This window comes from Aphelocoma coerulescens, chromosome 3 (genome assembly GCF_041296385.1).
Source record: "Aphelocoma coerulescens isolate FSJ_1873_10779 chromosome 3, UR_Acoe_1.0, whole genome shotgun sequence".
Lineage (NCBI taxonomy): Eukaryota > Metazoa > Chordata > Aves > Passeriformes > Corvidae > Aphelocoma > Aphelocoma coerulescens.
The window spans coordinates 40,971,164-40,996,673 of record NC_091016.1 but is presented as its reverse complement, the minus strand read 5'-3'; the positions used below and the strand labels follow the sequence as shown (position 1 = coordinate 40,996,673).

Here is a 25,510-nt window from a genome sequence, read left to right as displayed (position 1 = left end):
TGTAAGAAGAAAATTCCTGGAAAGTTTACCTTTATTTAGATTGCTGACCTCTTCTCTGTTTTTCAGTAGTATCTCTGAATTCATTTGAAAACTCAAATTAATTAGAAAATTATCTAGACCGTCAAATGACACAAAATCATGCTAAGTTATTTTTCTCTTGGATAATCAGGTAATCAGCTCTCCAGCCTGGTTAATGAGTAATTTCAAGCAATCAGACAATTTGCATATATTAACAAAGCTACGAAGTGTGTATCTGTTGGATAAAGTGAAGATTGCGTGTTTTCCAAGAATATTTCTAAAAGACAAATTTGTAGGGTTTTCGATCTGTCAGAGTGAGATTGGTGAGTGTTTCTGAACACTCCAGAAAATGAAAGTATTTGAGGAGCAAAATTAAGGGGGCAAAAAATCTGAGTATGAGTTGCAAATATCACAGCTAGAAACTTTCAGAGGAACACTGGAGAATTTACCCAGTGTCTTTCAAAATTGTATTAATGTGTACTGCAGTACAATAAGTTTTGCAATGTCTAGTTTTATAGAGGAGTATAGGAGCCACAAGAGTATTTGTGCTTAGGGAAAGGGTTCAGTTCCCTTCATCTTCATTGCTGAAGATGGAACAAATGCTACTGAGACTGAATTTTCCTATTTGTACCTGAGACTGACATAATTAGCAATTAAATCCAGTGTGTTGGTACTGGTTTTGGCTGGGAGTTTTTTGGTTCCCAGAGGTTATGTTATGTAATTCTGATTAGAATGTTGTCCCCTGAATTTTGCCTTGATGGAAATTGAAAGATTTCACATTGTTTTCTAAAATAACTCCATCTCCATCACCACCCCTACCACTCCCCACCAAAAAAACCCATTCCTTTCTGCAACTAGCAAGTCCTATAGGTCTGATTCTAAGGCTGTGTAAGCTAAAGGAGCAAGCATGCAATATTAATTGAAAAAATACAGTTTTGATAAGCAAGATGACTTTTTCTGTTTTTCTGACAGGAAAAGGCGTAATATCAGAAATGTTGTCTGATCAGTGCAAGAGTAGGGCGATGTATCACTCATCAAAAGAATCTCATGAAATTAAGTGGGGTGCCTGTGTAGATTCACAGGATGAAAAGCAAACCAGGGTGGTAGTATACTCTCAATTGCAAGGGACTGTACGTTTTTTTATCAGCTATTTTATCTGTCTGAAGATGAGATCATCAGTAGGGCAAATAAACAAACAAAATTGCTATATGAATGAATCACATCTCATGGGAAGTACCTGGTAAATGTCAAGAACTGGTCTCATGGCCTCTGATCCAAGAGTTCCTGAGCTGCTGCAGTAGGTTTGTGGCCACAAGCAGTGCAACATATTTTTCCTGTAATAGTGAAGTACGTTTTTCATAAATTACTAGCCAGGCAGATGGAGTGTGAGATCACTGTTAATACCATCTTGATTAGGTTGGCAGGGACTTAAAGATATGTCTTTACAGTCCTATCTTCATGTAATCTTTGTAGCTATCTGTAAAGTGAGAGTGTGGTCTCAGTCTACTTTTTGCTCTCCAAATGATAGACATCTTTGGCTCTTGCTTGCAATTTGTTATTTAAGCAGAAAAGGCCAAGGCTGTGGTATTATTTTCGTAGTACTGTTGGAGTTAAACACTGGAAAGTTTGCACAATTCTACTTTGTATGATACTTGTTGTGTAGTTTAAAACTTAAGCACCTCTGTCAAGCTAGCTACTTCCATCATATAGATATATTCCCACCAGTGTCCCCTGCCTTCCACTTCTGTGACATCAGCTTTACTTTTGCAGAAGTGAAGCTCTTTCCCAGGCATGGTATCATTTCCCCTAGTGTGGCTCCCTTATTCCTTCCAAGATAACTTCAAAGTTCCGCACCTGAGCATTTCTCCTTCCCTGGTCTTTTGCCATCTGTGAACTCCATTGGGAATGACAAGAAGGCTGGAGAGAATGAAGTTATTTTACATACTGCTAAAAGTGCTTCCAGTGATAAATATGTCTTTGCTAATAGAGCCTTTCTCATTGAGTGGTGTTTTGTCATAGAATGGAGTGTTCAGAGGCCATCCCTTTTCCTTGGGGTGTTTTGGGAGAAAATGTAGGGGGAAGGCATTTGGAAGTGTGTGTGTAAACAGGTAGGCTTCACTTGGAGAGACTGAGGCAGCACACAATGTGCTTCAGTCCATTGCCAGGCACTCAAAATGCAGGGGAGCCATGTGGGCCTGAAATGGACATGAGGGATCTCTCTTCCTTGGAGCACTGAAGATGAAACACAGTTGAGTGAAGGTATGACAGAGTGGGGCTGGGTGGAACTGAGCCCTGGGGAAGGACACAGGCTGTCCTTAGGTGTCCTGAATGGAGTTTACCCCGTTGTGGCCACTACTCTCCCAATTTTGGGTGCACAGGGAAGGCAGCCATGGGCACCTTGTGCTGCATCTTGGAGCTGCTGCAAGGTTGCGGGGTGAACAAATCAGCCAGATTTGGTGACACTGAATAGTGTGTAGGAATCACTGGCTCCTCTTCTGTGGGGCCAGCTTGTTTTACACCTAACAGAACCACCTTCTTTTAAATGGGAGTTGTGAGAGCTGTGTATTTGAAGAGGCTGTTAGTCCCTTAATGCTCATGCCCTGACACCGAGACTCACAAAAAGCTGTGCTGTGGTATCTTACTGTGCACTTGAAGATAAAGGAAGGCGGTGTAATTACATGGGTGGGAAGTTCATTGTGAAAACTTAAAACCGGGTGATACTGGTTTTCAGGGGTAAATTCAGAGGTGTGAGCTTACTGGAATTGTTTGGTTCAAAATCAGTTCAGCTCTTTCCAGGTAGAGAGGAGCAGTTGCAAGTAATCAAGCTGCTGTAGCTTGTACAGATACTCTTGATTGACTGAGTCACGGTAACTGAGTGGGTGTGCATTCCTAGCCCACTTCAACTGCAAAATAAAATATGTTAATTTAAATTGCTTTTGCTTAGGCATTTATGCAGTCAGAACCAGTTTAAAAATAATTTTGGATTCAGTTGGTATGACTTTTCTGTACAGGCAAAGGCCTGATAAAAATGTCCTGTCTTTTACAACTCCATTATGCTTCTTTGAGAGCAAAACCAATACTCTGGGTAACAGGATGTATTTCCTCAGTGCCCCTCCACTCCCTCAAAAATAACCCAACATGGCCTTATAATGCTGTTTTCAGCTGGTCCACTGTTGTGTAAATGGAATAAATGCTGCTTTATGTAAACCACTTTGGTCTTTGATTGTCATCATTGTTTGGGGAAGCAGAGTGGAGAAGAATTCTACTTCAGTTCTACTTAAGGAAGATTTGTGACTGCACTGATTAAAAAAACCTCAACTTCTCACATGCACAGTGAGTGTGTAGGTAATCACACAGCACATTTGGGATGAAGTATCTCTAAGAATTGGCCCTTTGCCTTCATTTTGATCTTTACATGGGGAATAATTGGGAAGAGCTGTATCCCTTCACAGTATCCTTTGAGCTTTGGCCAAAAATGATGTCACCTGGAACTTTTTTCCTATCTTGAAAGATAGTGCTTTCTAAGCACTCTGGTACAGCTACCCTTTTTCTTGTCTTTAAAAAGATAAAGCAATTTTAGTTATTATGAGAAGGTAATCTTTTATAAACTTTATTTTATTTTCTTTGCAAAAGTGATTGTCAAGAAGCTTGGCTATTCTAAATGGAGAATCTGTGCTCCTTTTCCCTAGTCTTAACTTTTCAGTGGGCCAGAGACAAGTTCTTATTATTTTTGGGATTTAAAAATCCTCAGAACATGAAAATTGAAAAGTTTTGGGGGAATAATGTTAGGGAATTCTGAAGACATTCTTTAATGAAATGGGTAGGAAAATATGTATGTCTGTTTTAAGTGAGATCAATTTATGTATCAGAATACTTTTGCATTAGACATTACCTTGTGTGCAACTCCAAAAATAACTTTTCAATGAGATTTAAGTCCATTGTAGAAAATTTGTTACAATACTGGATGACATGAACCCAGAGATAAGATATAACTGTACTTAAAATTACAGTGTGAATTTGATTCCAAAGCAATAGTAGTAGAATTGAATAAGAGATGTTCATTCAATGTTGAAAATACTTGTGGAGAGAAAAAGTCAATTTATGTGTCCTATACTCCATTTGCAAATACATCTATGGAAATTCAAACTCAAATCTAATGTGTATAGGTTTCCATCTGCGTTGAATGGAGAAATGTTTGGGAGGCTTTAAAATTGCTTTATGAATGGTTCCTAGGTGGTATAGTTGATATTCTGTCCTTTGACTTAGAAGTTCATACCCAGGCCTGAAAGTTTTTATGCTGGTGTGATATACCGAGTTGCTTAAATAAAATTGGGGTGTTTGCATGAAAGACAGAGAAGGATGTATAATTTTACTGTCTTCCATGAAAACAAAGTAAAGCCCAGGCAAAACCCATGCAGAAATCTATTCCCGTTCTCCCTCTTTGCATGAAGGGGCAAATGGGAAACTAGTTGTAATGACAGGAAGACATGGATGCTACTTTGGTACTTTTTGAAGTATTGGAAATAAAAGACTTTGCAGCAAGATGAAGTGCATTAAGTTTGATCTTTTACAGCTTCAAGGAATATAATTAAGGGTTTTTTTGTCATGTATGTTGTAATATTATCAAAGCACATATAAGTACTTGTCATGAGCCAAGCCCCACAGAAGTGGGATTTTTACCCATACAGAACAAAAAGTCAGTCCCTGCTCCAAAATACTAAAATTCCAAATATAAAACAAGTGACAGCAGATGGATGCAAACAGATGGGGGGAGTATGAGAAAACAATGAGACAGTATTAGCCTGTAGTACAGGCAATGGTCTCAGCACATCAACAACTAATCCATTGTCAAGGTTAGATTTTTACTCTCATCTCCCTTTTCTTCCTCCCTCCTTCCCTCCCTCCTGTTTTTTAAGGCATGGTGAAGGAGAGTTTTAAGGAGGATTTTAAAGAGAAGTAGTATGACAGAGAGAAATTAGAAATGTTTTAGAGAGCTGGTGATGAAATTGTAACAGTAAAGGGATGGGTGGCATTTTGATACCGAATAAAAACTGATAACAAGGATGAGAGTAGGCTGTGGGGACAGACCATGTTGAAAAGCTTCCAATAGTTGATGTGATAGAACTGGGTAAGAAATGGGAAACGCCAAGAAAGGAGTGATGTGATCAAGGGGACAATGGACAAAAATGATCTGTTATGAACAGTTTTGGGAATAGCATTTTTAGGGTAAACCTGTCTTTGTCTGGATCAAAGTAGAGATATTAAATTGTTCACATAAGTCTCTATGTGACCAAACTTAACTTTAGGGTGATACTCGCCATAGATAAGATGTAGTAAGAAAGAACAAAGCCTTTTGGAAAGCCTCAAAGAAGTAGATTTCCCATAGGGAGTGGGTAAACAAGTGGGAGAATCAAAAGGGGACCAAGCTAAGGGTGTGTGTGTGTGGGTACACACCTATGTTTGTCGCTATATGTCAAATTAATGGATTTTCCTGTGTATATGAGCAAAAATATCTGTATCTGCCTCTGTTATGAAAATGATGTATTAGTTCTGCTAGTTGTCTACTACTTGTCTAACAAAAAAGGTCATCAGAGAAGAGTGGATTTGGAGTGCAGAGTAGCAACAACAGAAAAAGGTATTTGTAAGGAGTGTGTTCATTAAGTTTTGATATGAGAAAGAAAGATTAGCAATTAAATAGGCAAAGGTTGGGACAAAAATGTTTATCTTATAAAGGAAAGACCAAGGGAAAAACAAGAAAGGTTAAATTATTATGCAAATAGATAGATACATAGAGAGATACAGATCTGTGTAAAGACAACACTCTACCTATATGTTTAAAAGTGCATACATTATAAATAATGCAAGCAGTGGCTTGATACTGTTTTTTTGATATAATTTGATAATCACAGGAAGTTATCCTCTGTGCTAAAATTCAGTCTGTATTGTCTGTATTAGAAATAATTTCTCAGATATGCAACCTTCTGTTCATTTTTTAGTACAATTTTTTATGGCTGCTTGAATGTTTAGTATTCTTGTCTAGCCATATCAACACATTCTGCTGAAGTTGAAACCTTTCCTATATGAAATAATAAAATGGTATTAGTGTTCTTTATGTTTTTTTTTTTTTTATGCTGAATGACTGCATTTAGGAAAAGAATGCTGGTGATTATACGGTTAAAGTTATAGAATTCAAACTTTAAACTTTTTAATAAAATCTGAACAGATGATCTGTGCTTTTTTTTTTTTTTTGGAACTGGCAGGTTTCAGGCCCTCTAATTGGCTTCCCAGCTTTGCAGAGTAATTACAGCTTCAAGCAAACTTTGTCATCTGTGGTTCAGAATGGTGTAAAGTAAACAGAACGTTTTGAAATACAGTTTGTAGTTAGAGTTGCTCAGGAGAGTTTAACTAGCATAACTACTTAATTTAGACAGTAGCAGTTATTTGAAAAAGATAGGCTGTCTAACATTTTAGAATTGTCAGGTTGGTTGTCGATATGGAGACAAAAGTTAACCTCTGGTATGTACCTGACTTTGTTTTGTTTTGTTTTTTGAAAAGAGAATCAATAATTGAGAAACATCCATTGCATTTCTTATACTCTTTTAATTTAATTTTTTTCACATTTTTTGTATACATCCAAAAATGGCCAAAGGAGTGCTAAGCACTTATTGGAACAGAGTTGTCATTCTCTGTTACTGTTTCTGTATTTTGCTGCCTTGAACAAGTGTTCTCCCCCAAGGTTTTTTCTCCCCTCTAATATTAAAGGGAAAATTCTCATGACCGATGTTGCATCCCAGAAAGGCAGAAAGCTTTAGGAATAAAATGTGTAATTCCAAGTTGTAGATGGCTAGCATACAAGAACACAAAGTTGAGTCTGTCTGTTTACTGGCTTACTCATCTTTTTGAATGATAATTTAGACTTCCAACTGTTTTGAGTTGAGATTCAGTCCTTTAATTACATATGTTTATGTATAGTAGCAAACTTGAAGACATTATGGTAGAATGTTCTCTACTCTTGGTAATGACCCAACTATCACTCGAGCATTCGGAGCCAGCTCTCAGTAGCCAGTTTCACTCTTTCTTCTGTGCTTTTGTATTTTCCAAACTATTCACTCTTGTCTCAAACTACTATGGTTTTTCTACTAATTAGTAGAAAAATATTTTGGTAATTAGCAGTAACTGTGTATTACAGCACTTATTCATCTTAATAGATTTTTTTTTCCCCCTAGTCTTAGGTGAAAGATATTCACAGAGAAATTTTTATTCATGTTGGAGTCATGGCAGGAATACTGTTTATCCCATACATTTGTATACAGCAGCACATGAAACATGTGGGGCTACTAAATATCAGCAGACTTCAATTATCTTTATCTACTTGAGAAGGATGGGTAGTACACCTCTTTTAAGAGCACAGTGGTCCTCCACTCCTTTCTGAAACCCTTTTTGCTTCATAAGGGACGGATACAAATGTATTCAATTGTAACCTTCCATGAGGAAATCAAGTCTTTAGCCACTTGTAACAGAATATTACCAAAGCTAATTAAGTTTGGCTAATTTTATTTTTCAATAATATCCTCCAGTGATAGTGAAATGGCATTTTGGGGGTTATTTGTGTGGGGTTTTTCTTATGTTTTCAGAACCATTTTCAATTCTTAAGGTGCTTTTTATTACTTTTGATTGATTTAATAATCTGTTATGAAAACTCAGAATAAATGTTTTTTTGTAGTTACAAAGCTTAGTATATGCATCCATATGTTTTGTTCTTGTTAATAATCACTTTGAGGACTGACTGAAAAAATGTAATATAAGTAGTGTATTAGATACAGATTTATCTAATATACATACCTATATATATTTATTATACTTTATATGGTATATTTTATATACATATAGGTGAAGGCCATATTATACATAACATTTGGACATAGGCAGGTGTAATTTTATTAGTTCCATTTTTTTCATACCTGAGTTGGAAAACATAAATAATCCAATTGAAATGTATGCAGATTTGTATATATTTGCAAAGAGAAGAAAAGTGGTGGAATTCAAAATCTTCAGTTCCATCACAGGCACTGGAGAGGATGTGCTTTTTGATTGGTACAGATTCTTCTGTAGGTTTCTCTCTGTACCTTTTTTCCTTCAGATTGTCCTAACACAGTCAGTCACCTCTCTTTTCTCCCTGGCAGCTTTTTTTTACCTTCCTTCCTCTAAACTAGGTACTCTAGTTTAGCTGTACTCTAGCTATTCCCATGCTTTTCTTTCTCACATAGGTTCCAGTCTTTTTCCTGTCCTATTTCCACTTTTCTCCCTTTATTCCCTAGTCTTTTGTTCCTAACAGCTCTCCTGTAAACAACTTGCTGTATGCCATCTTTCTACACTGGATTTTGCCTCAGTGAGGTAGTTTCTTTTTCATACTGTCTGAGGAAGAGGGTAAAGCATTATGAATATAAGTGAAATGCTTTCAATTTAGCATGTGGAGAGGCAGGAGGTAGCTGTAGCCTCTGGATTATACTCAATGCATAGATTTTCAATGATTTTATGCTTTAGTAATTGTTATTGTAATTTTTTACCCTCCTCCCACTGCACTCTTATCCCTCCCACATGTAGTGTGGCCAGATGCCTTACATTTTCACAGGAATACTAAAAGGATATCAAAGGTCTTGATTTGCCAAGTTTTAAGTCTCATCTCCAAAAAGCAGCATTTTCCAGCAGTGTGCAGCTTTAGGCAGACACCCAGTAAAGAAAATTTCAGCCTTCATGATTGAAGTGTGATAGGATTAAAGATGAGAGGATGGTTTTGTTCGGAGTAAAATGAGATAATCTTAGAGCAGACAATGCTTCTAGTCTCTTCTGTTGGGAAGGTAGCCCCACACATTCCTTGGAACTACAGCTGAGGAGGTTAAAAAAAAAGCCTGTTAACCCTGCCTTCAGTGTTACTCTGATCATAGTTGGACTTCAACCATACCCCTGAAGACAGGGTTTCTTTGATCTCATGAGTAATTGCACCCAGCTACAACACTGGCTAGGTACCCTCAGCAGCTCTGCTTCATCATGCTTCTGTCCTCCTTGTTTCTCTTCCAGCTTTTGTGTTAAATTCCCTCTTCCTGCGTCCATCCTGCTGTAGATCTTTCTTCCATGTGCTGAGGATGGCTCTCATTCCATCCAAAACCTAGCAGAGTGTGTCTAAGCAATGAGGGTGAACTACTGTTTCTCTTTTTTAATGAAATGTTTGTTAAAAGGAGTTACAAGTGAGCAGTCTGACTTACATAATAATTTATATATGTATGGGGAACATATAAGTTTGTTCATCAAGGAATGCACATGTGCATAGGACAACATTTACTCCTCTTTCTCATACCTGTGTCTGTGAAGCTTCTGAGGTGTTCTGCTAAGCTGCAGAAAAAAATACTATCGACAGGCATACCCACTTCAACTCTTCTTTGTTTTTTCAAATTAAAAAAATTGCAGTGGATGATAGTTGAGGTTTCAGGATCCTGAATTTGTGAAGAGAAAATATGTCAAGCCAAAATAATTTATTTCTGTGAAAGAAAAGTATGCCTTGTTAAGTGGTACATGTCATATGACTTTTGTAAAGCGTTGACATTAACTGGAATAAAGAATAGTAAGCTCCATAAGTAAAAGGTGTGGGTCAACTGGTAGGTGGTAGCTATATCAAAAAGAAGTTACAGCAGATTGTAGGTGAACAGGAATTCATTTTCCATATCATTATTGATTGATTTGTGAACCTGATGAATCATTTTAGCTCACATGCACACATTTGATCTGGATCAGCTTTGAACAAGTGATAATATTCCAGACATGAGATGTGATGGTTTGTGTCTACGTTGTGGTAGCTGCAGGAAAACAAGTAACATTTTTGACAGAGTAACCTTAGCTTCTCAAAAATGTTTAAATATATTTGCATGAATAAGGAGTTCTAGTTTGTCAGAGAGTTTTGCAGCTGTGGTGCTTAGTGCAGTATCCTGCATCGTAGAACTAATACACAGCAACGTCGAACCATTGCCTGAATCACCAGGGTTGTAGTCTTACAACAGAGGAGTGATAGGTGTTCTGTAATGTGTCTAGAATTGTGGAACAAGGAAGATCTTGGATCTGAAAGCACTACTGGTGAGGACAGATTGATTGAATTGACTTAGAGAAGACTGAAGGGAGATAAAAGAGTGTTCAAATGTCTAAAAGGGTCAGCTGCTGAAAAGATGAAGTAATTTAGTCAAAAGGACAAGAAACAGTGTGCTGAAATTATAGGAACAGTTGCATTAAATCCTAGGAAAAATCTTCCAGCTATAAAAATAATTAATTTCTTTATAGTTGGATAGAATAGTTTGCTTACAGGGGTTTTGAAATTAGTACTTTTGGGGGATTTTAGAAGGAGTGTGGAGAAATACTTAGGAGAAATAGCATAGGTAGACCTGATTCTGCCCTAGGGCACAAAGAGAATTAGATGATTTCCTGGGGCAGCCCCACTGGGGGTGTGTGTGGGGTTGTTCTATATTTAATAATCAGACTAATTTCAAAATCTGAATTTTCTTAGCTAGGGTATTTTACAATAAATCTTACCCTAAAGTGACAGTACTATCAGTAATTGTGACATGCTTACCACTGAAGGGAAAATGTCATATTCCTCCTGCTGGGTGCAGATGGAAAAATATGCCAGTGGCTACTGCTGTTTCCTTGGCATGCTATAGCAATCCAGGATCTAATACTCTTCTTTCCCTCGTAACACAGACCGAGTTAACAAATGGAGATGGCACTCTTTATATGGACAACAATACAAGTTTCATCAATTCGTCTGACTGCTTTCTTCACCTTATGATTATTATCTGCTACCTTATGTTCAAGCCCACGTTTGTACTGCTGCTCTGTATTTCCTTGTGTGCTGGATAGATCCTGAATGGGGATACATAAGCTGAATGTATTTCCTTTAAGTAATTTTATTTGCTCTTCACCCATTAACTGGCAACGTGTAAAAAAGGCAATGTCATGTATTTCTCTAGAATGTCAGCTAATGAAAACAGAGCGACCAAAGCCGAACACATTCATTATCAGATGTCTTCAGTGGACCACTGTCATAGAGAGGACGTTCCACGTAGACACTCCAGAGGAACGGTGAGGGTTTCATTCTTGTTTTCCTTTTTGTGATCCTTGCACAGAAGCCTCAGCAGAGTCTCTGCTGGGCCAGCACAGCAATCAGCACTTGGAACTGTGACATTCTGAGCACATGTGAGCAGTTACTTAAAGATTTTTAAGTCAGCTTCTGTAAAATGTTATCTGAGCTCATAACTAGTATAAGAGTTGCCTGTGAGTAGGTGGGATAAGTGTGTTCAAATAAGCCAAAACTATGTCATGATATGTCTCTGAAGTGTTAAATTTTGAACATCTAAAGCCTGGATTGAAATATTTCCAGCCTTCCTGTCTTACTCCTCCTAATGTGCTCCTTTCTTTTGGCACAGAAAGCAGCATGATTATTTTAATTTATTTTATGTTGGCTTATTAGTTTTTCTTGTTTCAGTAAACATTCACAAGCTCTTAAGAATTAACTTTTTTAATGTACCAAAAACTTCTTTAATGCATGTAGGAGATACGGGATAATGAACTCAAATTTTCCATACTCTGTGTATGATTAGATGCTCTGAATCTTCCCACTGTGGACATCTATCCTTTTGAGACTAGTACTATGATCTGGCTATTATTTTTTGTATCAGTAAATAAGCAACAACTTTGCTTTTTCTGTTGTTTCACGTAGAGGGTTTTTTTCATCTACTTTAGTACTGTGTCTCCACCCTGTCTTTCTTCTGTGCAGTGTAGTACCTTGCACTGCATTCAGTGATAAATACCACGACAATATCCTGTATCCCTTGCTGGCTGAGCAAAAGGCTGCAGGTACTGTGCTTGGTGTGGTGCTGTGGCCTGCTAAAGGGCAGCCTGGTGTGCCTGTGCTGCTCAGCTGGCCCTGCTTGTCCCTCCACAGAAACCATCACCTGGGCCTGCCCCTCAGTGCAGCCACAGGTTTTTAGGATGCTTGTAGGAATTCAGTTATCTTTGAGGGCCTTTTTTGAGGGAAATTTGAGAAAAGGTCTGTTAAGTTGAGCTTTAAGAAGAGACAGACAAAGAGTTGAACATGTGATATGGTTTAAGAAATCTTTTTTTTTTTTTCTGTGAAAATGTCTTGGAAGAGAGGGGGAATACCAAAAAGAGTCTTCAGATAGCAAGTTATTCTGAGATAGCATTGCATAAGAGATGACATGCTATGCTCTCAGGTGTATTATACCCAGAACAAGAGCTTTCAAGTTTCCACTAGTAAAGTACTTACAGAATCAGAAACTGCTAATTCTTGAAATTACCCACATAGTGTGATCCTTTCTGGTCAACTTCACCACTTTAACAAAACGCAGAATTTGGAAGGAGATGGAAGTGATTAATTAATATGAGTCTTCTGCTGTGTAACATGAGAATTGAACATTGAAGCAATGTAGCATGTGTGAAAAACCTTATGAACTACGTAATGTATTTTATGAGTGTCTAATAGAGATGTTGGCTTGTTCATGGTAGGGAAGAATGGACAGAAGCAATCCAGGCTGTAGCAGACAGACTTCAGAGGCAAGAAGAGGAGAGGATGAACTGTAGTCCAACTTCTCAGATAGACAATATAGGAGAAGAAGAGATGGATGCTTCAACAACCCATCATAAAAGAAAGGTAATGACCTTAAAAAATAACTGGCAAGGCTCATAAGTAAATAACTTTTGTAGAATGGTCTAGTTGGGTAAAGCAATATGCAGGGAAGAGTATTTCAACATAAATTTGAGTGTAGTATAAGCATCAAAGTACTTTTTTGTTTTATTTCAATAAAGCTGAACTGCTCTAGTTTTGTTTATTTGTCATGCTATTTGATACAGCACTTGTAAAAAACAAACTTTAACCATTCAGGCACATACGAACATTCTGCTTCTTGTTTGACTATTTTTTAATCTTTTCTTTTGTTTGTTTACTGTTTTAGAAGTATGGTAATAAAATATTTTCTTTGGACAAGTACATTTGCCCCTTTTCTCATGTAAATAATACCCAGTACAAATTAGGTAATTTGCATGAGAAAGGCTAGCAGGATCTGGCTTTTAATGACCTTGTTTTTTGCTAACTTGGGAAATAAGTTTGCTTTAGTTTTCAGTGAAGTAAGAGAAAACAACATTTTATTTTTCTGCAGTTCTTTACAGCTTTTGGTGTAAGTAGGAACAAGTGCATTGTTGGCTATAACATACTTGTGGTTGCATCTCCAGAGCCAACAGGTTAAACACACAGCTAAGAGAATGTTTTAAAGATCTGATGCCATTCAAAGTTTGCTTATGTGTCTCCATTTTATCCTGGATAGATTACTCTTGAAGAATGGATCATTCAAACTGATGTCTCTCATTTACAGAGTTGACATGACTCAAGAAATGCACTGAAATTGCATGAAAAATAATAACCAGTTTACACAGGACTGGCTTCACTATTTCTAGCTAGGAGTGAAGCCTGTAGAAAACTAAGTCTGCTGACAAAGCAAAACAGTCTTATAGCTCATGTAACTGAATGCCTTTGAGTGACAAACAGTACAAGAAATGGTGAACATTTATCTATTTACTAATAGAGCATGTTTTGTATGTTGCACTACATAAAGTAAAAAACATAGAAAAATCAGGGCTGATAGCTATACCCTTAAGAATGTAACAAAGGTATCATAGGTATCTTTAGTTCTATCATATCCTAATTTTTGAGAACTTGAGTTTGCAGTCCAGACAGAATTACTTTATGTAGTTTCATTGTATGCAAATTTCTAACCTTTGTCTGCTATAGAAAAAGGTAAAATCAATTATATAGAGCTGTAACAATACTCTGAACATACAATTGTCAGACTGACGTTGAACTTTTAGCCTGGTGGCATGGATATTTAATGACTGTGCTCCAGGGTAAAATATGATAAGTGACAGCAAGACAGAGGCAGTGTTTAAGATGTGTCAGCCTTGTGAGAGGCAGCGTGATTATGTGGAAGGGATTTGGGTTTGCTCTATTAAAGATCTGAGCACTGTTCCAAGCCTGTGTATCCTCTTAGTGGAGTACAAAACCACTGCATAACAACACTCATTTTCAAGGTATCAGAATTAGTGCTGTCTGATACAAGTAGTTTATCTGGAATGTGCTCTCCTAGTTCAAAGTGCAGGGTGTTTTCCCATACAACAAAAGGGGTTGTGGGAACAGGAGGAGGAGGATCCATTTTGTTTCTCTCTTGCCACTTGTGCTTTAAGAAATGCTGAAATAATATGCTGGGACAGTGTATGGGCAGTGCTACAGAATATTTAATGGCTTTGGCAACAAGCCAGAAGCGAAATCTACAAAACAAAGATGAAATGAAAAATGGTGATATTCAACACCTAATAATAGAGAGGAATAACAAAACTAGGGGGAAAAAAAAGATAAATAAAAAGGTAATAAAGTTAAAAAAGAAGATTGGCTCAGAAGATTCTGAGCCAAAACTCAGAATCCCACTATCCCGCTACAGATTTCTAACTGTTGGAAGACTTTAGTGAAAGGTGCTCAGAAGATTTTGGAATAAAAAATATTAAGTGACTGTTATGACGAATTGCCACTGCCTCCATCTTAATTGAAATTGTGAAAAATAGGTCTTTTTAAAACTGTTTCTGTTTTGTAGAAATGTTTCTGAAAAGCTGTTATTAAGGATTTCATAGTTGTTAATGTAATCAGAACCATTTCCGTTAAAATGACTTAATGCATTTTTATTGCTGTTTTTTTTTTGTATTGGATTTCTTTCCTTTCAGGGATTTTTACACAATGTGTCCTTTTTTGACAAAAGCTTGTTTTGTCACCTGATTTTACATCTAAGCCCAGTGAATTTTGCTTGTATATGCACCAGATGGTATACATATGAGTAGAAGAGCATAATCAGATTAAGAAACAAGACAGAGAGGAGTTGGGCCTGTTCTTCTCTGAAAAGGTAGTGAAAAGAAAACAGCCTTTAGGATGTGAAACTTGATTTGAATAGACACGACAGCTATGTCCCTGGTTAGATTAGCTGGAAGAACCAGAAGCACCTCTTCTTTTCCCCAATTTTTTAAAATGGTGTCAACGTGCAGTTTAAGTTTTACACATTACTAAAATTTGTAATACTGGAAATTCTTAGCAAACTGCTTTTATTTCTTGCTGTACTATTACTTCTTAGTAGAGTTTTTCCCTGATGAAGTCAGATGAAAACTCCATGTGGCACAACCATTGTACACATCAGGAATTAAGAAAAAAAAAGTAGTTTCTTTGGTAGGAATTTTCAACACCTATGTTAGGGTTTATTCTTTTGAACAGATTATCCATAGGGGATGGTGTGTTTAGATGGTCAACAGATACTCCAAAAGGGGAGTAAAAAGGTTTTATAGAAGTCTGGACGTCATAACGTTTGGTTAGTGCAGTCTCCTGTGGCTTCATTGCTTTTTCTTTGTTTACAAATTTGATTTGCAGGTTGCAGGGTGAATAAAGAACAGATTTCTCAGAGGAAGCCTAGAAGTAATGTAATGAAGAAAAAGATTCAAAACTTGGAGTACAGTAGGAAAAAAAACTAGGGAAAATCATGAAGGAGAAAGAATCCAATCTTATGGGAGCCTCCAAACTTGCTTACCAGCTTCCTTCAGGTTTAGGAAGTATTTCCATTTTTCCACCAGTTTTCAGTACACCCCTAACTATGGCATCTGTGTTTTTATCTCCCAAGGTCTTGTGTTCTTTGGCAGACTTTTTGAGTTACCCTGCACTGCGTATCATCTCTAAGCCTTCTGCTGAGCTTCTAAGGAATGAGAGCATCAGGAGACTTTATTCTTAGAACTAACACTACCGCCATAATGTGCTGTTAAGCCATGGCTCAAAATCTTGCAAACCTATTACCTTTCTCTTATAAATATACATCTATTTTTAACTTGTTTTCACTGAGCTTGCATCTAGATTCATGACTGCTTTGCTGAACATTATGTAAGCAAATTTTGGGCAAATCAGTCTTTCGATTTGACTGGCTTGCTGCCCGTAGCATCAAATCAATGTCTGTGATCAGTTGAGCCAAGATCCTCCTTCTGTGTATGGGCAAAGGGCAGCTTTTCTGGCCTGGTTTTATTCAGACTGATGGTCCCTCTCTAATTCCAGTGTCTTAGAGAAAATCAGAAGTGTGGGAGAAGTTACTCCTTTGAGGCTGCTTGTGATCCCATAAATTTGTGACTGTTAGAAGTGATAAGTTGTTACAGTCACTAGCTCAGTATTTTTTATCAATAAAGCTGTCAGCCGCTCTTTGTCAGGGAACATGATAGCTTATGGCTGAAGGATTCTGCCCTGAATTACTCATCTTCTGCCTGAATTGTGTTTTGAATGCATTTTTAGTTTTTCATGGGATTTTGTCAATATTCACTGCTTTTGCTCAAAGGCAATTGTTTTCTGCTTGATGGTTGTCATAGAACTATCAAGTAGATAACCTGACTTTCCAAAGTACTGAACCTGATAGTTGAGAAGTCTTACCTTTAGCTGATTGAATTGAATCTCAGCTTTACATACTATCTTACGCACTGTGAGTTACCACACATTATACTAGTTTTTGGAAAAGTTGACTTAAAGGATTTGTCTGGTGGTAAACTTTAACTTTACACTCAGTTGTGTAAAGTGGGTAAAATCTATACCAAGCCTTTGAAATCTCTGTTACCTGTATTTCTTGCTGGGCTAAAAGCAGTTTTGTTCCTCCTGATGTGAGGTGGTTTGGGCGGCAAAACAAGATCTGTCACTGCAAAATGTTTGTGTGAGCATCAAGGTTAGTTTCCTTAGAAGATACCAATCAACATTTACGTGGGAAAAAGATTTAATTCCTCTTGATATAGCTAGAAAATTGATATATGAGAAGCATCTTTCCTTAATAAAGCTTTGAAGCACGTAGGTATCCAGGTGTTAAGTAGAGTGTTGAAGACCTTTTGCAGCTTTGAAGTTGCAGGTTGAACACTTAAAAGCTAAGGAATTGCACATTGATGTGGTTGATGGAACTTCAGTTCTACCTCTTACGTGAGCAGATTGCAAACTGACTCTGAGTGAACAATTGACTAAATTACTTTCACAGTTTGTCGACAGCAAATTCAGATTCACAGTAATAGTATCATGCACTTGAGCTTAAAGGAATAAATAATTTCAGAAGGACATTCTGCCCTTTGTTCTTTTGCACAAGAGAATATATTTTGCTGCCACTATTTGTTATTGCACACCAGGGATATGCCCAATACCTCTGCACCTGGAAAGTGTGTGAAATGTGTAGGCAGTGTTAAGAGGTATTTCTGGTAGAGATAAGGAAAGTACTAATTCCATTGTGGAAAATACAAGTAGAAGTTTATCCAGAACAGTAGTATTCATCAAAACTGCCTGAGGCCACAACTAGTAATAGAAAGAGACTCTAGGAAGATGAAAGATAAGGGATGATCTTTTTCTCTCACAAAACAAGATGAAGTATATTTAACTTAGCAGAACTGAGACTCAGAGTATAATTACTCTTTTAAAACGTTTTGAGGTGTTCTTTTCACAAAGGAAGAAAGGTCACTGATACTGCAGGACAGTGTGATAACAAGAATATCTGAGTGTGTTTTCTTTCAGAATTTTTAACTGTTTTTCTCCAGGCTCCTGGGTTGCAGCACTACAAAACTCAATGGTTTTGTGGTGCTACAACCAAACCAGTAACACAGCACAGCAACAGATATGCTGTAGAAGCACACAGTGATTGGCCAAGTAAATTCTGCTGTCAGTTCAAGGCAGCTGTGCAGTCACTGCACTCTCAGTATTGTTCTGTTTTTCCTCTACATCCTCATCTTTTCATCTAATGCATAGACCATGGAGTTGATGTTTCTAACTGGCAGTGAAATGAACTTGTAAAACTAAGATGATTATTGACTCAAACTTTGGGCTCAGGAAGGTGGCTATACTGCTTTGCAATCTGAGATCATCTGGTCATATTCTTACCATGTGTGACACTTCAGCTGAGCTGGTAACTCTACTAGGCTGGATTTGTCTGTTGATGGAACCAGCTCTTGGATGTACTGTGTTTAACCTGCAAAACTAGGGCAGTAATAGAATCACATGAAAGATGAAAACTTCCCACCTCCTCCTTTTCAGAGCCAGATTGATTAATATAAATACCATGTAATTGTAATCTGTACTGAAATTTTAAAAAGTCTACCTGTAATGCAAAGGCTGCTGTAGAGTCTTACAAGACAATATTTCAGTGAGGATCTTGTATGTTTCAAAAAAGCCATCAGTGCAGTGGTTGGTGTTATGCAGAACCTACTGATAAGCCATGCTTGTGTGTCCCTGGTAGTGCAGGAGTTGATGAACTTAGATGTGGAGCATTCTTGAAATGCTGATACAGGCTAAGGCTTTGTTCTGTGTCTGCTTTGTAAAAATAAAAGTGTGTGCAGGTGGCTTTAGAGAATTATAATAATCATGCTACTGAATGATTTATCCTGGTGGTTTAATAATAGGCGTTAGCTGCCTTCTTTGCCTCGGTCTACAGTAACAATACCAGTGTTGTCTGGGTACTCAGCTCCCCCCTGACCTGGAAGACAGGGAGGGGGAGCAGAATGAAAACCCCATAATCCAAGGGGAAATATTCAGTCATCTGATCCATGCTGTAGCATGTCCAAAGAGGAGCAACAGAGCTGGTGAAGTGTCTAGGGTAAAGTCCTATGAGGAGCAGCTGAGGGAGCTGGGGATGTTTAGCCTGGTGAAAGAGGTGTCAGAGGGGACCTTATTGTTCTCTATAACTACCTGAAGGAAGGGTGTAGCTAGAGGGGGAGGGCTGATCTCTTTTCCCCAGTAAGAAGTGATAAAATGAAAGAAAGCCCCAGGGGAGATTTAGAGTGGATATTAGGAAACATTTCTCCATTGAAAGAGTTGTCAAACATTGAAATGGGCTGCCCAGGGAAGTGGTGGAGGCACCATCCCTGGAGGTATTTAGAAGACATGTGGCACTTAGGGACATGTTTTAGCAGTAGACTTATTAGTGATGGGTTAACTGCAGGGCTTGATGATTTTAAAGGACTTTCTCAACCTAAATAATTCTATGATTACAAACTTAATCATAGAAGTGGGCCTATTTTTGTAAACTATCCTTATTTTATCGATGAAGGATTTGGTTATATGTTGGAACTGGATAACCTATGTCTTGCTAATCCTTGTTCTTTGCACCTTATAGACAATGAATGATTTTGACTACTTAAAACTACTGGGCAAAGGCACGTTTGGCAAAGTTATCCTGGTCCGAGAGAAGGCTAGTGGCAAATACTATGCTATGAAGATTTTGAAAAAAGAAGTAATTATTGCAAAGGTAAGAAAGGCTATATATTTAATATTGGGTCATTTTTAAGACTGGAATAATCAATATTCAATACATAAGGTGGTTTGATTTTTGATGATAACTTAGTTTGATAGAAGTATGTGTGTATCTTCAGAAAACAAGAATTGAAAAAAAAAATACGTATGGCCATTTTGCATGCCTTTTCCCAGTATTTTGTAATCTAGAGTGTGCTTAAACACAGAGAGTTGACTGGGCAGGACTATAGTGTAATCCAAGTTTATACAAGGAAAAATGCGTTGTGGGGTATATTGGATACTTCAAGTTTTTTTCTAAGTCAGTTGCAGGTTTATTCAGATAAACAGATTTAATTTAATGGGCCTCTGCTCTGTTCCTGCTATGTTATATAAGATTGCTATCCATGGGACTAACAATTCCATTTCTTCATTTTTTGAGAAACAGGGACAGTCTGAAGCTGGTGTCTGATTTAAACTGGCATTGTCCAATCACTTAAACTTGATTAGTGTCACTAGCTCTTTGCTTGGTCATAATATCATCCAAGCTTAAACTTAGATCATCTGCTCTGAGCTTTGTTTCTAGCAATTCTGAAGTTTTGAATCCCACTTCCACAGAACAAGTTGAAAGCAATAAACCTACATACATTTATCACTGTGAGACACAATTAAAAATAATCCCAATTATTAAATAAGGATGTTTTGAGGGATGTGGATCTGACTGAGATTTTTGAATGCTTGATATCAGTATCCATAAAAACTGAATGTGAATGGATAAATACTGTTTTACATATATTAAATATTAAAATATCCTTCAGATTTGTCTGGTTTTTCTATTAGCCTATGAAAACAGGGCTTACAAGAGTTATGCAGTCTATGTTCATTTGTCTGTCACTCACTTTCTAATAGCTTTAGAATGTGTAGATCTGTTTCGATTAAATTTGGTAGAGGAATAGAAGCCTCAAAGACAATTATATTTCCTTGAGTATCATTAAAACCAGCCCTGTTACAGAGGGAGAGACTTAAGTTTATATCTTCCACACTGAAGAGACTGAGCTATGAGTTCTACGTGCCCGTAGCAGCTGTCTCGTGTGCAGAGACACACAGCCTAGTCAGCATGCAGATGGTTTGGACTGACAGCAGCAGAGAGTGCCCTTTTCTTCTTCATAGTCAGGAGATACAGGAAGAACAGAGGGTATTGCTGCTGCACTCTCCTGATTCTGCATGGGAAGTAGCACCTCAGTGGCCCTCCCTGTAAGACCCGGCAGCAAGCTCTGTCGTTTTCCCTGTGGGTCTCAGAGCCTGTCTGGTTTCTGTATGCTGTGCCTCGGTCTCCAGCCTGACATCCTTGACCAGTGTTCTGCTCACCCCTGGCATCTGGGGATCCTCAGGAGGTGTTGTGAGCTCCTTTTCTGCAGCTGCTGCTTTGTATCCTTCCAGCCTTCAGAGCATTTCATCTTGTTTCTTTGTATCAATAACAGATGAAACATATTTTTAAATTTTAGGGGTTTTCTAATTACTTTGCTGCCTGCTGCAATATCACTGATTTTTTGGAATGGTTAAAGCTGGTTATTGAGTAACTTTGTCTAAGGTGAGCAAAATTCTTGTTCATAGGAGTACATATAAAAGTAGAGAAATTTTGAAGAAATCAGAGATGCAACTGTTTAAGTTTGAATTTAGCAATCTAGCCCAGTCAGCATGTGAACATGCTGTGGGGATTTATCAATAGCATTTAGCTCAGGAGATCAGTGCTAAGGATATGGTCACTAGGTAGAATAGATCTGCAGTCCCAACTCAGCATGTAAGTGATATAATATACACTCTAGAATCACAGGATGGGTTGGGTTGGAAGGCACCTAAAAGATCGTCTTGTTCCAAGCCCCTGCTGTGGGCAGGGACACCTTCCACTATCTCAGGTTGCTCAAAGCCCCATCCAACCTGGCTTTGAACACCTCCAGGGATGGGACATCCACAGTTTCTCTGGGCAACCTGTTCCCAAGGTCTCACCGCTCTCACAGTAAAGAACTTCTTCCTAACATTTAATTGAAATATCTCTCCTTTTAGTTAACCATTCCCTCATGTCCTGTTGCTACTTGCCTGTGCAAAAAGTAGCCCTATGGAAGGTTATACCCCTAACAGCATAGTATGAAGCAGAAAAGTGGTGCATTGACAGCTGTATAGCATCTGCCCAGTTCAGACTAAATTTGTTTATCCCAAGTTTACATGACAGATTAATATTACACTTACAAGGAAATTACTACCAGTATTACAGGCTCCTGAGGCAATGCCAGAAAAACTGGCCATTGCCAGCTTTTTATACCATACATCTGGCGAACCACAGAGGTTTTAAAATAAATAAATATACAAACCTTTATGCTTGTTTTTCTTCTTGAAGTATTTCTGTTTTTGTTTTTCCCCCTGTATGTGGTTGTAGTGCATATACTCAGTGTTGCACTGCTGTTCAGCTAAATGGCATCATAATTTATTACCACTGACTGTTGTTGTTGTTCAACTTCCTATTTTGACAATTTTAAAAGTCTAATTTGAAACTCCTGACATCTGTGTTTACTTTCCAGTTTAATAATACCTTATCTTCAGAGCATAGTCTGATAAGCATGTGTGTAGTACAATAATGTTATATTGGTATTATTTGTGGCAATAATAACGTGTACTCTGACTAAATGTATTTACTTCTGCAGGATTACAGTTGAAGTTTGAGTCACACTAGGGCAGACTGTAGTTCTGTGTAATATAAAGCTCAGTGGTAGCTTGGCACTACAGAAAATGGCTACACCTTCCCAGTGGCTTTTCAGGCCTGGCCCAGGGGGATTCACAGCATGTACTACATGCAGAATTGTATAAAATGGCTGTGTATTCGTACTGTGAATACCCTAAGAGTTCTACTTTGCTCCCTAGCCCTCAGGAGCTGCTTGTGTTGTAGCTCAGGGCGAGCCCTCTGCCCACCATCCTCGTCCCCTCACCCCTGCATGGCCCCGCTCTCTGCAGACCTGGCGGTGTGAGGGGCCACAGCTGTGCCCCCAGGGCCTCGCTGTCACCCCTCAGTCTCCTTCTTTGCCACCTGTATGGTGCCCACCCCAGGGGCTGGTGAGAGGGCCTGTGGAAGGAGCAGGGAACAAACATGGATGAGTTTGCCAGGAAGCAAACAACCACAGGGACTGGGTTAGTTTCCTTCTCTCACTTTGCTACAGGACTCATTTTTATCTTTCCCTTTCAGGCTCATGGACAGGAGAGTGTCACTGTCTCTCTCCCAAGTGCCTCTTTTCCAAACTGTGGCTGGAAGTTATTTGGGGGTTGTGCGGGCACCTCCCATTCCCAAGGATGAGGCCAGTGTCCTCAGGGAAGGAGGTCAGCCTGGTCAGAGGAGCCCTGCTCGCTGCTGGGCTCCTCAGGACAGCTTGGGTGGATAGAAACAAAACCAGCATCAAACCAAATGAAAGTTTAAAAACAGAAAACCTGACTTAACACTTGGCTAGATGAGACTGGGTTTTATATTTGCCTGTCACTTACTCCATGTGTATGTGTCTCGCACATTGGTTTAGTCTCTCTGTAGATACATTGTTCAGGTGATTCATACCAGAACTGTGAAGTTGTGATGACTATGTTTTTAAGCTATCACATCCAATATTATAATTTCTTTCTTCCCTGGATTGTATGTGAAGACTTCATTTTATAGCAAGAAAATAAGAAAACCAAATAAAATATATTAAATTGTGCTTTGTCAAATATTTTCTCAAAAAACGTGAAGGTTCTTTCATTTTTCAAAACTGTACAGTAGCCTTCTCTTTTTGAAAGTGTTGACTTTTTCCTTATAATTAATTAAATAAAAATTTTGTATCTTAATTCAGACTTACTTCTTCTCCTCTTTATTTCTCAGGATGAAGTGGCTCATACTCTTACAGAAAGCAGAGTATTGAAAAACACCAGACACCCTTTTTTAACAGTAAGTATTGAGAAGTAGTTTTAAGTACATTAGCAGGTAATATTTAACATCCTTTATGAACATATTTTACAGATTTTGAATTCTTTCTCATGGTGATTTGTAAACAATCAGTAGTTATCTGGTGCTTATGATATCCTTTATCAGGATATGTAATTAAGAATTCAGAAATAAAGTTTCTAATAAATTTGTAAAGCTTTACTGTACTGAAAACAAATTTAATTGTAGAACTGTGTAACTGTTGTGCAGTTTTTTGTATATGAACACTTTTAAAATGAAAGTTATTAATTTCACAGAGGTGTAAGTATTTCTTACCAAGAAAACTTAATTCAGAATTCAGTAAAACAATAAAAATAACTATTCATTAAAAATAAGTAGCTCACAGAGCCCCAAAACTCAAACCCCACTACCTTCGTCTTCATGTGGTTAATATTTAATAGAAGGGAAAGACTGAAAAGATGAAAAATTTGAGACTCATGACAAATTACAACTAATTTATTTAACTTTACAGCTGAATTTCTTCTGCAGAAGTAATTTTGATTTCTCTTCTTTGAGAATATATTTAAAAATATTTTCTTTTATCTCAAAATATAATGAACATGCTTTTTGAGACAGGGATGATTTTTTTTTTTTTTGTATTAAAATATCAAAGTATAGCATGGAAACTTTCCTACTTAGAAAAACTTAAACCTTTTGGAAAGCATAGGATTTAATTTACATTGGTGGGCCAAAATATTCTTGGAAATTCAGTAAAGACAGGAGAGATCCTGCAATGTTTCTTGAATTAGAGTGTAATGGTAAGCAGGAGTAGGGGGTACCTCCCATCCAATAATGCAACAACGTTATTGCAGTTGTATCTTCCTATCTGTCTGTTGTTCTTCACAAGAGTCTTTACGTTTGTTACATGGAGTTCTAGTACATTTTATTTTTTTAGGGCAAGTCTTCATCTGTAGATTTTCTGTGGTATCATTGATAAGTCAATGATTTCAATTAAGATAATAACATCTGTTGCAACTTCAAAATGATACAGAAATTAATATATTAATTTGGCACTTAGCATTCTTACTATTCCCTAATATGAAACTAGAGAGTCCTTGCTTTGGAAATGAAAGCATGCGGGATGTTAAGATCACTTTTAAGATTTCATTTGGGAGAAATGAAAAAGAATATGATAATCTCTCTCTTCATGGGCACTGTGGAAGTGGACATCATAAAGTAAATGAGTGGAAATAGCTGGTACTGTGTATGGCAGTAAGAAATGAAATATAAAATTGTGTGTTTTACTAGCCATTTAATACTTTATTGTAATAAAGTATTAAATGTAATAATGTTATAAATGTAATGTATTAAATGTAATGATGTTTTCATATCAGCGGACATGTGGCAGAGATTAGATAACACTTGAAAGTTTTTGTGTTAATTCATCTCAAGCTCCAGGTAGAAAGTTACACTTTTAATTACTCTTAAAGTTCTTACCAAAATCAAAATTTTCTACTTAAAAAGACAAAATTAAGTTTTGTTACAGTTACAGTGCAAGACGTTAATATAAGATGATAATTGGTTTGATTTTGCTGTTTTCTTTGCAAGTCCTTGAAATATTCCTTCCAGACAAAGGATCGTTTGTGTTTTGTGATGGAGTATGTTAACGGAGGAGAGGTGAGTTTAAGAAAGATGTTCTGCACTTGTAACAGTAAGGCTGTCACTGGATTACACTTTTAAGGTTATATTTTATCTTGCATTTTTGATTTCTAGTATATTTAAAGGGCTTTTTTTTTCTATTATTTTTAAAGGAACTGTTTTATTAAAAAAAAAAAGTTGACATGTTTTTATAGCTTTGCTGTCAAAACTAGTTCCTCTTCTGAAAAAATTAGACTGCTGTATAATGAGAGATAACTTAATGCTAGAGAAATAATTAAAAATAGCTTGCTTATTGTTTTTTTTAATTTAAGCATATTATAGCTTGTTCTGGCATGAAACAGTCATAATCCAGTGTAAACAAGCAAAAATAATGTTGACAACTCTTACTTTTTTCCTAATATGAAATGTGTGCTCTCTTTGCTATAACTATTACAAACATTTATTGGAAAAGAGTGGAGCATTCGTATTTTTCATTGCTTCTCTCCCCTTGATTTGCTGTGTACTCTGTAAATTTCAACTAAGTATTA

At 37.4% G+C, this 25,510-nt stretch overlaps 1 protein-coding gene across 3 annotated transcripts in view; it reads left to right on the top strand.

Moving 5' to 3' along the window:
• Positions 1–25,510, top strand: part of AKT3 (AKT serine/threonine kinase 3) — a 149,872-nt gene that overhangs the window by 80,375 nt on the left and 43,987 nt on the right. For all 3 annotated transcript variants that reach the window (XM_069009909.1, XM_069009912.1, XM_069009910.1), the window contains exons 4-8: positions 11,031–11,142; positions 12,586–12,730; positions 19,275–19,406; positions 23,283–23,348; positions 24,933–25,001. In XM_069009909.1, the coding sequence (XP_068866010.1) occupies positions 11,031–11,142; positions 12,586–12,730; positions 19,275–19,406; positions 23,283–23,348; positions 24,933–25,001 (524 nt within the window). The remainder of the gene's footprint in view (positions 1–11,030; positions 11,143–12,585; positions 12,731–19,274; positions 19,407–23,282; positions 23,349–24,932; positions 25,002–25,510) is intronic.